The 17,191-nt window shown below is 43.4% G+C and overlaps 1 protein-coding gene across 17 annotated transcripts in view; it reads right to left on the reverse strand.

The window, feature by feature from the left end:
• The window catches only part of LOC117964035 (sarcolemmal membrane-associated protein-like), a 100,172-nt gene that overhangs the window by 57,708 nt on the left and 25,273 nt on the right, over positions 1 to 17,191 (reverse strand). For 16 of the 17 annotated variants that reach the window (XM_059000478.1, XM_059000479.1, XM_059000477.1 and 13 more), the window contains 4 exons: positions 9,760 to 9,832; positions 5,846 to 5,882; positions 1,248 to 1,310; positions 578 to 673 (listed from right to left, as the gene is read on the reverse strand). In XM_059000478.1, the coding sequence (XP_058856461.1) occupies positions 578 to 673; positions 1,248 to 1,310; positions 5,846 to 5,882; positions 9,760 to 9,832 (269 nt within the window). The remainder of the gene's footprint in view (positions 1 to 577; positions 674 to 1,247; positions 1,311 to 5,845; positions 5,883 to 9,759; positions 9,833 to 17,191) is intronic. The other variant, XM_059000473.1, reaches the window with a different exon arrangement.

Raw genomic sequence — 17,191 nt, forward strand, 5'->3', positions numbered from 1 at the left:
CGAGTCCTGCGAAGTTTCATTATTTATACCATCCTGATGTACTGTTAACCCGTAAATGAATACTGTACATGAAAATCAATATACAGTTTGAAATAAATATACCAGCTTAATATAAAAGACACTTTTCTTTTGCATTTTAGCATACCAAGCCTGAAAAATGTTGACATGCATGTCACTGCATTCTCGTGCTTTGCATGTCTGGATTCTGCAAGGATGAGGGGGGGGTGGGATGTCACAGACACTAGGGTAGAGCTGAACAATCAGAGCCTATTCTAATGAATACAAATATGCATACCAACATACAGGACAATATGAATGGGACTGAAGACTGACCGGGCTTCTGGAGAATTACCGGGATCACCGTTTCTTTTGATGTACATCGTGAGGAAGCGCACAGAGGTAGAGAAAACGAATGCATTCCCCTATAGCCTGAAACCCCTAAAGAGTAATGGTTAGTTAAACAGCTGCAGGTGTACAGTGCACAGCTCTGGAGTCACGGTCCTTTCCCCTCATACTTTAAGACTGTTTGTACAGGTGACCCGGTGAGTCAGTGTCCTTTGCCCTTGCCGTTCCCTACCTGCCAGCTGCTCTCTGATGCCTCCTGTGTGCTGGCCAGCAGGCGCTGCAGGGTTGCCAGCTTCTGCTCCAGCATCTGCTCCCGGTGTAAGGCCTCCTGATAATGAAACAGCAAACAGGATTAATAGAGAAGGTCTACCTGCAGCACCATGGGCTTTTCAGAAAGGTTAACCAACACTTACAGCATGCTTTTTATCCAATTAACAACTATTAAAATGTAGAGCTGGGACATGTATATGAATATTCAAACAAACACTACAAGAAATCAGACCCATTCCAGTGTACAGAAGAGTGTTTCTCTCCTGTCCAATAGCTCATTCGCTGTCATTTAAATACTGGTATTCATTTACATTTTGAAAGAACATCTGAACATGAAAAACATTTTTGTCCCAGCAGTATTACAAATCAAATGCTAATCAAACATAATTGAACACTTGTTAAGTAATTAAATTAAAGTGAAGGTGTAAATCAAGCTGGAATAGGGGTAAACTGCACCTAAAAACTGGAACCCCATGGCTGGTATTTTTCACAACTTGCCCACAGTGGAAAAAACAGGTTCCAGAAGCTGGTAAAAACATGCTAATAGCATTTCAGTCATTTAAACATTATTCTAGCTAAATCTGAAGTGCTTTTACATCAGCTATCCAGTAGAGGTCACTATCACACCATACCTGTAAATACTGAGAGAGCTGAAACAGTTCCTGAGAATACATAATGGGAGTATTAGCAGCAACCTGCAGGACCAAAGGAAATAGTTGTCAAAACCTGGAACCTTATTATTAAACCATGTACATTTATTCCAGGCATTGTAATCCCTGCAGACCCTGCTGCTCGAAGTGTTTCTCTTCATTAAGGACTTTCATAGCTAACTGAAAAGAAAAAAGTAGTCACAGTAGATGGAGATCTGACGAAGCATGGGCTTCCATGCATGACCCCAACCAAATAAATCACAATTAAAAAAACTAAATTAAAAAGAGATTCCAGGAGTCCTTCTACTCATTTAAATGGCATCTGTAGATCCACTAACACTTGTATGAATTGAATAGACGCAATCCTAAAACACAACACCAGACACCTGATTTATGAAGCCAGCAGCTCATTTCCATCTGGCTACCTTGGACTATGCAGGGCTGAACACAATTGCAATTGTTTTGATATAATCCACATGTTGGGTGTCTAATCATACAGATGATCTTCTGAAGCTGAAGTTCTCGATTGTGTAACTAAAAGCACCTCCTCGTCTTTCTCTCTGGTTTCATCTAGAGAGAGGTGGCAGAGAATAGCTTATTTACAGCATACAATGTGAACGATAGGGAGCGGAAGGATTTTAGTGGCATTTTCTCAGCTGGTTAATAACACGTGTAGCATTGCTTGTTCACAGTGATGCTGTAAAACTCAGGATCTGTTCACCCTACTCTTTGCTCACTGCATCACAATCTCCAAAACAATTTAAACTCACAGCTGGGAAACACAACTAGAGATCCCTTTGGCTCTGGTGCCGAAAAAAGCCATTCAATGTTCTGTTCACTGGATTGATCGGTGTGTATGTATATATAGATTACACTGCACGCATTTATAAAGGTGTACCTGTGCTGGCCTTCTGGGCACAAAGTGAATAAACTAAACGAAATAGATTGTTTCTGGGGTTTATAAGCTTGTTGAGGAAACTGTCTGAACAAAACTAAAAAGATCCATACATAACCTATAACATTTAACTGCTTAAAATCTGTTTTTGAAAGGTCCCATTACCAGTGCTCACTTCACCCCTCCGATTCCCATCACCAATTGTACTTATGGTATGTTTACGTTTCAGTTGTTTGATTGAAAATGAACTTTGAGATCCCACACCCTGTCAAACAGGAATTCTAGGTGGTTAGTTTCACGTGACACATTTGTTCCACAAGCAAAACCTGTTTAAACAGAGCCACACATTTACAGAGCAAGCCCAACAGAAAAAACGACTTAGAGTGAACTAGTGCACATGGCAGCATGTTTAGGCAGCAGGAATAATGGTATGTGCTTTGATCCGGTAAGGGAACCAACACAAGCACATTTGTTTAGCTCCCTGTGGGTTCACAACTGTCTTTCAGAGGCAATTGTTTTTCCTTTAATCCTTGAACGAAGCTTGTGTTCTTTATGAGAGCAATGCTTGTGTTTGTCTCTGCCATGCGTTTTGGCCCAGGCTGTTTGATATGCAAGGACAGGGGTTTATAGTTCATACCCACATGGACATTTTGCGAAATACAGAAGTACGGTAGTAGTAATATAAAGGACAGGCAAATGTAAGGTGAGCCATACTGTTTCTTCGTGTGCTTAACACATTACAAATTCCGAAATCATTCACGATGCATTTGTAATCATTTAATCCTTGTGTGTTTTAACTGGGTTACTATGCACAGTTTAGAGACAGTCAATGTGAAACGGAGAAGATTCTCTGGGTGTTAACCAGCACTTCGGCACAGACAGAGACGGCATGCAAGATACTGATTGTGGTTGTACAGTGCTAGTTACTCAAAAATGGCTATATATATAATTTTTAAAAAACACATTTTACATGGCAGTTGAATGTACCATCTAGAAAACAAAAGATTACAATTTGATAACCAACAACTTTTTCATTCAACATTATATATAGAAAAGCAACATTGTGAAAAGGTGCTGACAGTGAAGAGAAAACTGCCACGCAGATTAAGAGTGAAGAACAGAGAAGTACCTGGACGGGAGACAATGCAATCTTCTATCTAACCTTAGTACATTAAAACAAATGATCAAAACTACAAGCCCCCCGTACTGCACACAATCCAAACCACACGCTCCCCGTACTGCACACAATCCAAACTACAAGCCCCCCGTACTGCACACAATCCAAACCACAAGCCCCCCCGTACTGCACACAATCCAAACCACACGCTCCCCGTACTGCACACAATCCAAACTACAAGCCCCCCGTACTGCACACAATCCAAACCACAAGCCCCCCCGTACTGCACACAATCCAAACCACAAGCCCCCCGTACTGCACACAATCCAAACCACAAGCCCCCCCGTACTGCACACAATCCAAACTACAAGCCCCCCCCGTACTGCACACAATCCAAACTACAAGCCCCCCGTACTGCACACAATCCAAACTACAAGCCCCCCCGTACTGCACACAATCCAAACCACACGCTCCCCGTACTGCACACAATCCAAACTACAAGCCCCCCGTACTGCACACAATCCAAACTACAAGCCCCCGCGTACTGCACACAATCCAAACTACAAGCCCCCCGTACTGCACACAATCCAAACCACAAGCCCCCCGTACTGCACACAATCCAAACCACACGCTCCCCGTACTGCACACAATCCAAACTACAAGCCCCCCGTACTGCACACAATCCAAACTACAAGCCCCCCGTACTGCACACATTGAAAACTACAAGCCCCCCGTACTGCACACAATCCAAACTACAAGCCCCCCGTACTGCACACATTGAAAACTACAAGCCCCCCGTACTGCACACAATCCAAACCACAAGCCCCCCCGTACTGCACACAATCCAAACCACAAGCCCCCCCGTACTGCACACAATCCAAACCACAAGCCCCCCCCGTACTGCACACAATCCAAACCACAAGCCCGCCGTACTGCACACAATCCAAACCACAAGCCCCCCCGTACTGCACACAATCCAAACTACAAGCCCCCCCCCGTACTGCACACAATCCAAACCACAAGCCCCCCCGTACTGCACACAATCCAAACCACACGCTCCCCGTACTGCACACAATCCAAACTACAAGCCCCCCCGTACTGCACACAATCCAAACCACAAGCCCCCCGTACTGCACACAATCCAAACCACACGCTCCCCGTACTGCACACAATCCAAACTACAAGCCCCCCCCCGTACTGCACACAATCCAAACCACAAGCCCCCCGTACTGCACACAATCCAAACCACACGCTCCCCGTACTGCACACAATCCAAACTACAAGCCCCCCGTACTGCACACAATCCAAACTACAAGCCCCCCGTACTGCACACATTGAAAACTACAAGCCCCCCGTACTGCACACAATCCAAACTACAAGCCCCCCGTACTGCACACATTGAAAACTACAAGCCCCCGTACTGCACACAATCCAAACCACAAGCCCCCCCGTACTGCACACAATCCAAACCACAAGCCCCCCCGTACTGCACACAATCCAAACCACAAGCCCCCCGTACTGCACACAATCCAAACCACAAGCCCCCCCGTACTGCACACATTGAAAACTACAAGCCCCCCGTACTGCACACAATCCAAACCACAAGCCCCCCGTACTGCACACAATCCAAACCACACGCTCCCCGTACTGCACACAATCCAAACCACAAGCCCCCCCGTACTGCACACAATCCAAACTACAAGCCCCCCGTACTGCACACATTGAAAACTACAAGCCCCCCCGTACTGCACACAATCCAAACTACAAGCCCCCCGTACTGCACACATTGAAAACTACAAGCCCCCCGTACTGCACACAATCCAAACTACAAGCCCCCCGTACTGCACACATTGAAAACCACAAGCCCCCCGTACTGCACACAATCCAAACCACAAGCCCCCCCGTACTGCACACAATCCAAACCACAAGCCCCCCCGTACTGCACACAATCCAAACCACAAGCCCCCCCGTACTGCACACAATCCAAACCACACGCTCCCCGTACTGCACACAATCCAAACCACAAGCCCCCCGTACTGCACACAATCCAAACTACAAGCCCCCCCGTACTGCACACAATCCAAACCACACTCTCCCCGTACTGCACACAATCCAAACCACAAGCCCCCCGTACTGCACACAATCCAAACCACACGCTCCCCGTACTGCACACAATCCAAACTACAAGCCCCCCGTACTGCACACAATCCAAACTACAAGCCCCCCGTACTGCACACAATCCAAACCACAAGCCCCCCGTACTGCACACAATCCAAACCACACGCTCCCCGTACTGCACACAATCCAAACTACAAGCCCCCCGTACTGCACACAATCCAAACTACAAGCCCCCCTGTACTGCACACAATCCAAACCACAAGCCCCCCCGTACTGCACACAATCCAAACCACACGCTCCCCGTACTGCACACAATCCAAACTACAAGCCCCCCGTACTGCACACATTGAAAACTACAAGCCCCCCCGTACTGCACACATTGAAAACTACAATCCAACATTAAAATAAAAGCATTCAGTAAAATAAAGAAGCTGACAATGTCAAACTTACCTTATCTACAGGAAGTGGTACTGGAGCTTGAATGACGCTGGAAAACATGAAAACAGAAGTATTTCAGTGACAAGCCAACAGATTTAAAAACACCCTGCCCAGCTGTACGGGACAACTGAGAAAAAATACATATCACAGTGTCCTCTGCCAAGGTTGGGAATCAATTGTGCAAGCACTGTAAATGTTTAACTGAAGTGCACAGTACACACAGGAGTCTGATTATGGGGATTTCTTTGTGCAGGTGTGGTAACAGTCAGAGCCAGGCCACTGTACTGGAGTGAAGCGAACAGTCTATCCTTTAGAGCACGGGTTCTCAGACTTTGTCTAGTTGGGACCCAATTTTAAATCCCTTTGGTCTCGTGCGATCCTTGTATTTAAATACTTTTTCTTTCTAAATGACAGAAATGATTCGTTTATTGAATAAACAGTAAATATGCAAATAATAAAAAATAAAACAGACATAGTGTATGTAGTGTTTTTACCTGACAAGTTTCAAAATGCAAAGGGATTTCTTTTAAAGACCTGCCATGCTACACTGCAGGTCAGTTTGTACAGGAGGTTCTCGTTTCACGCCCCCTTTTGAGAAGCCCTGCTCTAGTCAACAGCAGCGAGACCCCTGCAAAGGTTTTTTTTAAAACCAAGATTCACTTTCCTCTGGGCTTCAACAAAACATTTATTATCTTCTCCAGCAGACCTGCACACAGTGATGACCAATAAGAAAAAGAGCACACATTGACACAGACTCACAGAGGAGATCACTGGCTCATGCCAATCGTGTCCCAACTGCTATAAACTTGTTTTTGCAGATTCCTTTGTATTGCACACTACCAGGTTACATAAAAAAAGACAACTCTACAGTAAAATGGTTAAATACAGCCATACTCTTCCAGTTCAATCTCTTCTCTCTAAATCCACTCGAGACAGCGAGACGTGAAGTTCTCTCTCTTTAGTTTCTCTCCCTGCCAGGTGTTCTTTATCTCCGTGGCTGACAGGTGAAAAGCACGCAGCTGATCCTGTGAGCTTCGACGTGGAGTCCCTCCACTGCAGGTGACTGGGATAGTCTGACAGCCAGAGGCATGTTTAGTTTGAGCACTGACTCCACACACTGGCATACCACAATACACTACAGTACCGCCCAAAAAAAACACATTGACATTGGCCCCAGCTCCAATCCAACAGAAAGAAAATGTCTTTCACCAACACCTTCTCCTATCCTCTTCAAAGCCAACAGAATCTGCTGCAGCCAATCTCAACTCACCTACGGGATTACATACATACAGCAGGCACCACACAGTACAATCACATGGTCACCTCCATGCAGATCACCCCTCACATACTAGTTATGTACAGCCCTATGAGAAATGTCTTCTTCACTACATCAGACAAGACAATGTCCTTCCTGTTTGTTAAACATCACCTCTAGTCCGCTGCAACAAGCACTTCAAATCCGTTTCCATTCTGAATGCTTACAAACTTTCTGACTGCGTTCTGCACCGTGCTAAAATAACATGCTTCCAGTTCATGTAAACTGCAAACTGCTACATTTCACCTGTTCTGTGCAGAACAGATCACTGTATCAAGAAGAAAAATATCCCAGGAGTAAAAATAGGTTGTGAAGGTCTTACTTTACTGCACTGAATTAACTACAAAAGCACAGGATGCAATACAGTAGTTTAAGTTAAACAGTTTTTTCGTATGTGTATTTAAGGTAAAAACAGTACATAAAGTAGACATTACTTGCTTTTTTATTCCATCATTGCTGTTCCTTTGCAATAAACAGTGGCCATAGACACATTTTCATAAAACAATAACATCATTACTGAGGTTATTGACTCTTTTTTTTAGCTTAACGAGTAAACAGAAACTGTTGTGTAATTTGAACATTTCAAATGTGGAACAGGGGAATTGTCATTTTGGTTATCGTTTATTACATGCTGCATAACAGAAAACAGGATCACAACATGAAACAAAAACACAATGCTGATCACTACACAGCATTTCCCTTGCAAGTTGGGCCAGTGTTAAAAAGCATGAGGCATTTGTGAGTGACGTACCTGCATGTGCCGATCCCGATTGTGACATCGGCAGCTTTAGGTAGAGATCACTGTGTGTGTGCGTCCGAATCTGCTCCGTTTACTTCTTGCTGTCTAACTTAAAATAGAGGCTCAAAAGCAGCTGTGATGGTCCTCTTTTTTTTTCTTTTCTCAAATATATTAATTAATCTCACACATGAAATGGGCAAAGCATGTTGTTATTGTGTAATTTCTGGTGGACACAGGCATTTCTGTCTTTGAATACATGTCAAGAAATATTTGGGTATTTGTCCCAGCACAACCTAAAACTGAAATTTCATTTTCACTCCTGATTAACTGCACAGAGGGGATCTTCTGTTTAGTTAAGTCCTGCTTATTTAATGAAGCACTGTAGTATTTTTATAGATGTGTCTGGAATACGTGACGGATAACCAATCGATTGCATGTTCTTTTATTCACAATCAATGTATTATTTAAAAGAACACAGTATTAGACCTGCAACAATACTCAAGTGTGTATAACAAAAACACAACCCCGAAAGAAAAAGCAAATACAGACAAACTGGATTTCTAGTAACTTGGTTCTCAAATTCTTTGACAGCATGTAAATGAACACCCCCAAAGACTCACGCCCCAGAGGGCTCTGCAGATATCTCAGCACCTACAGGCTTGCAGCCAAGCAGAGCTTCTTGTGGAATAACAGTACGAATGGAACCAAACAGAACCTACGCACTGGAATTCCAACTGTGATGCAATGGCTTCCTCTGAAGGCTAAACAGCAAAAAGGAGCTGGAGGGAGGCTGATACAAACATGAAGCATTTCCACATTAACTACAGACTCCACAGCTAGCTATCCCACTGGTGCTCTTCTATCGTCTTTGCTTTCTTGTCGGTCAGTAAAACAACACCACCCTCACATGGCACACCTAGCTGATAATCACATTTACATCCATAATGGACGAAGAACCCACACAGGAACTGTGCTGAACCAGCTCATTTCTCAGACTCGAGTCATTCAAGAAGAAACTCCTTCCTTTATAAGAATGTTTACAGTAGTTATTCATTTATGCAACTTAAACTACAGAACAATGCAAAGCACACTGTCCTAAAACCCTATGGTAAGCGCTCAATCATTTCCGCATCCGAGCTCAAAACTTTAATCTAGATATTTGATTGAAATAATGCCAGATATAGGGGCTCCCGAGTGGCGCATCCAGTAAAAGGATGGACGTATAGCCTGGACGTCACCGGTTCGAGTCCAGGCTATTCCACAGCCGACCGTGGACGGGAGCTCCCAGGGGGCGGCGCTCAATTGGCCGAGCGTCGTCCAGGGGGAGGGAGGGTTAGGTCGGCCAGGGTGTCCTCGGCTCACCGCGCACCAGCGACCCCTGGAGTCTGGCCGGGTGCCTGCAGGCTTGCCTGTAAGCTGCTCAGAGCTGCGTTGTCCTCCGACGCTGTAGCTCTGAGGCGGCTGCACGGTGAGTCTGCAGAGTGTAAAGAAGCGGGCGGCTGATGACACACGCTTCGGAGGACAGCGTGTGTTCATCTTCGCCCCTCCCGAGTCAGCGCAGGGGTGGTAGCGGTGAGCTGAGCCTAAAAATAATTGGGCATTTCAAATTGGGGAGAAAACAATCAAAACTAATTGGCAACAACTAAACTAAAAAAAAAAAAAAAAGAAATAATGCCAGATATTACACATTAACAGTTGGTCCTTATGATAATGTAAGTTTCAAAATTAATTTCTCAATAAGACCGGCAAACATGACATTAGAATAACTTCTCATGGAAACGTATCTAATTTATAACAACATTTATTACCTTTTTTAGTACTACTTACCTTTAGATAAATATTTACATAATCAAAAGAAGGATACAAACTTACTCTGACCGGCGCCGAGCCTCCATGCCATCAGGTAAAAAGAGTTTGATTGTAGATACTATACATCCATGGGTAACTGCAGATAAATATATAATGCACATTATTATTATTATTGAACATGCACACTAGGACTACAGGAGCAATATCTCAAACACAACCTTCAACACGGCAAAAAGTTTGCTAGAGAACACAAGTACAAATATACAGCATGAAGCTTTATTTAGCCACGCAAGCCAGTGTCAAACTTCTACAACACATCCTCTTTGTGCTTCAGAGTTGTGCAGAGCGAGAGGATCTTCAGTTTGCTAACGCGCATTTCTTCACTGCCTGCCCAGCACTATCCACACACCCAGGCAGCTTCCTACCACAGCGGTCTTGGTCAACATGTTGTTGTGAAACTATCACCTTGCACATGTTGAGCATGGAAATGAAAGAATAACCAGAAGTGGACATGCACATCCCACAATCAAAAATAAGGGATTCAAAACCCTTACTTTTTGCAGCAGATGTCCATGCAAAGTTTGGTTAATCTATTTGAGAAATGTTGTCTCAGTTAAATGTGTGCTAGTAAGTGTCCATACCAAGGTTCATCACAATTACAGGACAGGTCCTCCGAAAACTCGCCAGGAATACCACTGACAAGTTCAACAAAATAACACATTTTTCAGGTCACAAGTATTTGTATTAATGCACAAGTGTCAGTGTAACCCCTTCTCTGCCGAGGCCCTTGTGACACTCTGTGCTACAAGAATTTGGGGATTTTGGGAGTCAGCTGTTTTACACCAGAATTACCATATGTTCCCTTTCAGATACCCCAGTCAAACTATACATAGTTTTCATTGGTGCCAAGTTGTTGTTGATTTTTGGTCATGTGACCACAAAATACTGCTATTAAACAAAATGCTACTTTTTCATACAATGTATTTTACATGCATCACATTCTCCCTACACTACTAATGTAGGATGAAAGATTTTAGAAACACTTAAGATGCTGAATTTGTCTGTGTCTGTATGTGCATCTTTTCATTGGTTTTGGGGGTTTTACGTGCTCTAGTCTGACACCAGGCCACTTTGACCTTTCCACTTCAAATTATGCAGCCCATGGTGTAGCTCACCCACCCCAATTTCATGTGCCCAGTAAGCCACCAAAGAAAGAGATACTCTGGCACAAGTACACATTTTTTTAATCTGCACAAAATAAGGATTTTAGAAATGGGTAACATAACATCTCCCTTCAATTGTTTGTTACCCATAATCCTTCAGGATCCAGAGGTAAATGTCACACAATATAAAAACAAGTGATTTTTACTACCTTTGGTTACGTTATCTCAAGTACCGGTACTGCAGGTGTCACAGTTGTTTCTTCTGGGGTTTATTTAGTCCTTCCAGGACTCATTTACTATGTGGTACCTTTTAAAACATTCCTCCAAACTGAGGCCTGGCTGACAGGGACAGCATGGACAGTAGAATCGTGTGTATCTCTCCATATGCCCTTGTGGGAACATACACAGCACCTTTTTTGTGGCTTGGCTTTTCTTCCAGACTGTGGCAGCATTCGAATGAAATGCCGTTCGCAATCTTTTTCTGATCTTTCCATCTCTGGTATTTCTTGTGTACCAAATACATGGCTGGAGACCACAGAGGTCTGAATAGACAGAAATGCGATGATACTCTAGTGCCGTACTTAGGTACACTACAAAGGCGTTGTGCAAAGAAATCTGGACCATGTACATGGGAAGCTTCTATACCATGACATGGTCTTCTTGCAGCATTGAATGGCTCCAGCATCTGGTCTGACCTATCCACGCCTCCCATGTATTTATTGTGGTCCAGGACACACTTGGGCTTTTTTGTGTGTGTGCGTCCTGACCTCGCACAGGAATTGCTACAGTTGTCTCATCGTGTATGGTGGTAAGGAGGTACACATTTTCTGTCTATGTATTTAACTGCCAGCAGTTCCTCACAGCGCTGGTCTTGCCACACCTGAGGTGGAAATCTCTTCCTCTGGTGTCCTATTGTACCACAAGCCATTGTATCGGATGTGTACAAGGCCCTGAACAGAGGGACCCCTGTGTAGATGTTACCTACATGCTAACCAACATTTAGGAGGGGAAAAACAAGATCCCACACAAGCATGGGGGGGAAGCCAGGTGGCTCAATCTGAGAGTCCTTCCCTGTGTACACACTGAACCCATGAGTATACCCTGCGAAACTACGTTTAATCCCATAACAGGCACGCTTCATGGGAATATATACTGTTTAAAGAGAAGCTTCCCCTTGAACAGCAGGAGGGACTCATCCAAAGATATATTTTTATCAAGTGTATGGTGCAGATGGTCTAGAAGTGGCCGGAATTTGAACAGCCTGTCAAACTGATGATGATCCCTCGGGAGAGCCAAAGCATTGTCATTAGAATGTAAAAAACGTAACAATAACTGGAATCTGCCCCGGCTCATTGTGGAAGGGAAAATTGAGACAGCATGGATAGGGTTGGTGGACCAATATAAATCCATTCTAGGTTTATCCCCTAGTCCCACTAGAAGAGATAAGCACAATAGAACGTGGCCCCAGGTTGTTACCATGCTGTGCCAGATATTGCTGAGCATACAAACTGGTTTGAATTACCAAATGTTCAAAAAAAATAATCAATGATAAACTGGAAAAAGTTAATTGGGGGTGAACCCAGTTGGGTTGACAGTGCTACCAGGTGTGCCAGAAAAAGGGGTATCCGAGGCTGGAGGATGTTAGGGGGGGTTTCCAGTGGTAGAAGGGCTGAAATCTACCCCCCTCTGTTCAGGCACACCTGCTGTACTTGTTCCAGGCAGGGACAGGCTCAGTTTTCACAGGCTCGTCTTCATGACCACTGTTGATCTGTTGATCTCCTCACTGGAGGACGTGTCACTCAGCTCACATTCACTGTCAGCATTATCTGGCACAGACTCCATTAGCAGGTTAGCAACAGATTGTGCACCAAGATGCTTTCTTGTCACTTTCTCCTCAAAATAACCTCCCCTGCCCAGTACAAATAAATGCAATAAAAAATGCAAATAATAAAATTAGATCGTATACAATTATATGTTGAGAGGAAAGGGGATGATTCAGTGAAAAAAGAATTATAAAGTTGTTTTTTACAATCAGAAATAAATGATCAATATATATATATTAGTCATGTTTTTGGGGGGGAGAGGAAAGAGAAATTAAATGAATCAAGCTTTTTTTCATAACATATATATGGGGAGAACTGACAGATACATGCAGATTGCAATACAATATATTTTTATATACGTAATAATTTTTTTTTTTTTTTTAAATCCTAAGAAAAATCAAAACCAACAAATTATAAATCAAATCGTTTTTGGGATATGGGGAAAGGAGAAAAATTGAATCAATATAGTATAAATCAGTCTTATTTTGTGTGTGCATGGTTTTTTTTTAACCAAATATAACGGGGAAAAAAAAAATCAGATCAAATAATTACAAACATTTTTAAATGGACATGGAGACAAAAAAATGAAATCAATAATTACAATCAAATTGTGTTTATTACAGATAAGGAAAAAAAGGATATGCTGAAAAGTTTTCAGGGGGATGGGGAGAGGGCAGAAAAAATAAATCAGCAAGTACTAATCAAAATCGTATTTCTCTTTTTTCAAATATAGAACAGGAACAATCAGATAAAATATATAAATCATGAATACAAGTTTCTCAATTATACAGATAGTTATTGTATGGTATTAATTTTGTATTATTTTCATTGGGGACGGCAAAGTAATGAAATGAGATGTATATAAAATTATAAAAGCAAGAAAAAGGATGGAATACAGGTATTACAAAAAAAAAGAAAACTTTTCAATATATTTTATGAAGATCAATCTGTGAAATGCGCCAAACCTAAAACTGCTACCTGAACTTTCTCTCCAACACCAACTCAACAGTCTGAGATAGAAGGGTTCAAGTACAGCAACCCTAACACCAACTCAACCAGACTCGACACAGTCTGAGATAGAAGGGTTCAAGCACAGCAATCCTAACACCAACACCAACTCAACCAGACTCGACACAGTCTGAGATAGAAGGGTTCAAGCACAGCAACCCTAACACCAACACCAACTCAACCAGACTCGACACAGTCTGAGATAGAAGGGTTCAAGCACAGCAACCCTAACACCAACACCAACTCAACCAGACTCGACACAGTCTGAGATAGAAGGGTTCAAGCACAGCAACCCTAACACCAACACCAACTCAACCAGACTCGACACAGTCTGAGATAGAAGGGTTCAAGCACAGCAACCCTAACACCAACACCAACTCAACCAGACTCAACACAGTCTGAGATAGAAGGGTTCAAGCACAGCAACCCTAACACCAACTCAACCAGACTCGACACAGTCTGAGATAGAAGGGTTCAAGCACAGCAATCCTAACACCAACACCAACTCAACCAGACTCGACACAGTCTGAGATAGAAGGGTTCAAGCACAGCAACCCTAACACCAACACCAACTCAACCAGACTCGACACAGTCTGAGATAGAAGGGTTCAAGCACAGCAACCCTAACACCAACACCAACTCAACCAGACTCGACACAGTCTGAGATAGAAGGGTTCAAGCACAGCAACCCTAACACCAACACCAACTCAACCAGACTCGACACAGTCTGAGATAGAAGGGTTCAAGCACAGCAACCCTAACACCAACACCAACTCAACCAGACTCAACACAGTCTGAGATAGAAGGGTTCAAGCACAGCAACCCTAACACCAACTCAACTAGACTCGACACAGTCTGAGATAGAAGGGTTCAAGCACAGCAACCCTAACACCAACTCAACCAGACTCGACACAGTCTGAGATAGAAGGGTTCAAGCACAGCAACCCTAACACCAACTCAACCAGACTCGACACAGTCTGAGATAGAAGGGTTCAAGCACAGCAACCCTAACACCAACTCAACCAGACTCGACACAGTCTGAGATAAAAGGGTTCAAGCACAGCAATCCTAACACCAACTCAACCAGACTCGACACAGTCTGAGATAGAAGGGTTCAAGCACAGCAACCCTAACACCAACACCAACTCAACCAGACTCGACACAGTCTGAGATAGAAGGGTTCAAGCACAGCAACCCTAACACCAACTCAACTAGACTCGACACAGTCTGAGATAGAAGGTTTCAAGCACAGCAACCCTAACACCAACACCAACTCAACCAGACTCGACACAGTCTGAGATAGAAGGGTTCAAGCACAGCAATCCTAACACCAACTCAACCAGACTCGATACAGTCTAGAGATAGAAGGGTTCAAGCACAGCAACACCAACTCAACCAGACTCGACACAGTCTGAGATAGAAGGGTTCAAGCACAGCAACCCTAACACCAACACCAACTCAACCAGACTCGACACAGTCTGAGATAGAAGGGTTCAAGCACAGCAACCCTAACACCAACACCAACTCAACCAGACTCGACACAGTCTGAGATAGAAGGGTTCAAGCACAGCAACCCTAACACCAACTCAACCAGACTCGACACAGTCTGAGATAAAAGGGTTCAAGCACAGCAACACCAACTCAACCAGACTCGACACAGTCTGAGATAGAAGGGTTCAAGCACAGCAACACCAACTCAACCAGACTCGACACAGTCTGAGATAGAAGGGTTCAAGCACAGCAACCCTAACACCAACACCAACTCAACCAGACTCGACACAGTCTGAGATAGAAGGGTTCAAGCACAGCAACCCTAACACCAACACCAACTCAACCAGACTCAACACAGTCTGAGATAGAAGGGTTCAAGCACAGCAACCCTAACACCAACACCAACTCAACCAGACTCGATACAGTCTGAGATAGAAGGGTTCAAGCACAGCAACACCAACTCAACCAGACTCTACACAGTCTGAGATAGAAGGGTTCAAACACAGCAACACCAACTCAACCAGACTCGACACAGTCCGAGATAGAAGGGTTCAAGCACAGCAACCCTAACACCAACTCAACCAGACTCGACACAGTCTGAGATAGAAGGGTTCAAGCACAGCAATCCTAACACCAACTCAACCAGACTCGACACAGTCTGAGATAGAAGGGTTCAAGCACAGCAATCCTAACACCAACTCAACCAGACCTCGACACAGTCTGAGATAGAAGGGTTCAAGTATAGCAGTGGTTTTCAAACTGGGGTACACGTACCCCTGGGCGTACTCGAGTGCTCCTCAAGGGGTATGCGAGAAATCCTGTAATTGCCGACAACAGTTTTTTTTTGTTTTTTTGTTTTTGTTTTTTAACCACATTGTAGTTAGTACTTTGCGACTTAGCAGTCGAATTAACGATGTTGAATCTCCTTTCAAATAAAACCACAGCTGTACGGGTGTACGTTTCCTTTCTGTTGGACGAGGTTAACTATAAACACCCAACCTGCTGCTGACAGCGAGTGAGCATTGAGCGCACATGGCTAAATTACATATTTAAACAGCAGGACGGTGGTTCTGCAGTCTGTAGGCTAAAAAGAAAAAAAATCATTGTACGATGTTGCTTCTTTTAAAAATGTGTGGTTTTTACTAGGTAAGTTGACTGTCTGGAGTTTAAATGTTCAGTGTTTGTAGTTTAATCTAAAGTTAATGTTTTTAAACAACAGTATTACTGAGTTGAGCAGGCAGCTGTGCCGCCCTACTTTAGACAGTGAAATCACTGCACTGGAGCGACACGACTGTTATCTTTACTTGCAATGCTTTGTGTGTTTTTTCACTATGACTAATTTGATGAAGAACTCCTTTGTCGAGTGACTGCATTAGACTACGCATGTACGCTGCTAATTATTAGGCTAATAAAAGCAAAAGCACAGTATTATTATTATTACAAAAATGGAATTGCAGGATTAAAAATGTTTTTTAAAAATCCCTAACTCCTGGGATTGGGAAGTGTCTGGAATTGGATTCCCTTAACTCCATACCTATTGAGTGTGTTCATACGATATAGCGAGTGCCCATCAACAAGCTGTCTGGTAGCTGAATAACATGCAGAGACGACTGCACGAACATGGAAGCATTTTGCGAAGTCATTTTTGATTGCATTTTAAAATGTAGAATAACATACCCTTTGTGTATGGGTCGCATTGTTTACTAATCAGGGTGTAGTTTTACTGAAATCTGTAAAAAGCCGGCACGTCCATCACATTGGTAGGTAAGCATTTTAAAAAAAACATCAATAAGTACTTAAACCTAGTAATTAAAAAAATACAATTTATTTCTGTTTTCATAGGCATATTATAAGCCTCTCAGATTTTTTGGAAAGGGGTACGGGGCCTAAAAAGTTTGAAAACCACTGAAGTTTTCAGCAATCCTAACACCAACACCAACTCAACCAGACTCGACACAGTCTGAGATAGAAGGGTTCAAGTACAGCAATCCTAGGTCGGCCAGGGTGTCC

This window comes from Acipenser ruthenus, chromosome 25, assembly GCF_902713425.1.
Source record: "Acipenser ruthenus chromosome 25, fAciRut3.2 maternal haplotype, whole genome shotgun sequence".
Taxonomy (NCBI): Eukaryota; Metazoa; Chordata; class Actinopteri; order Acipenseriformes; family Acipenseridae; genus Acipenser; species Acipenser ruthenus.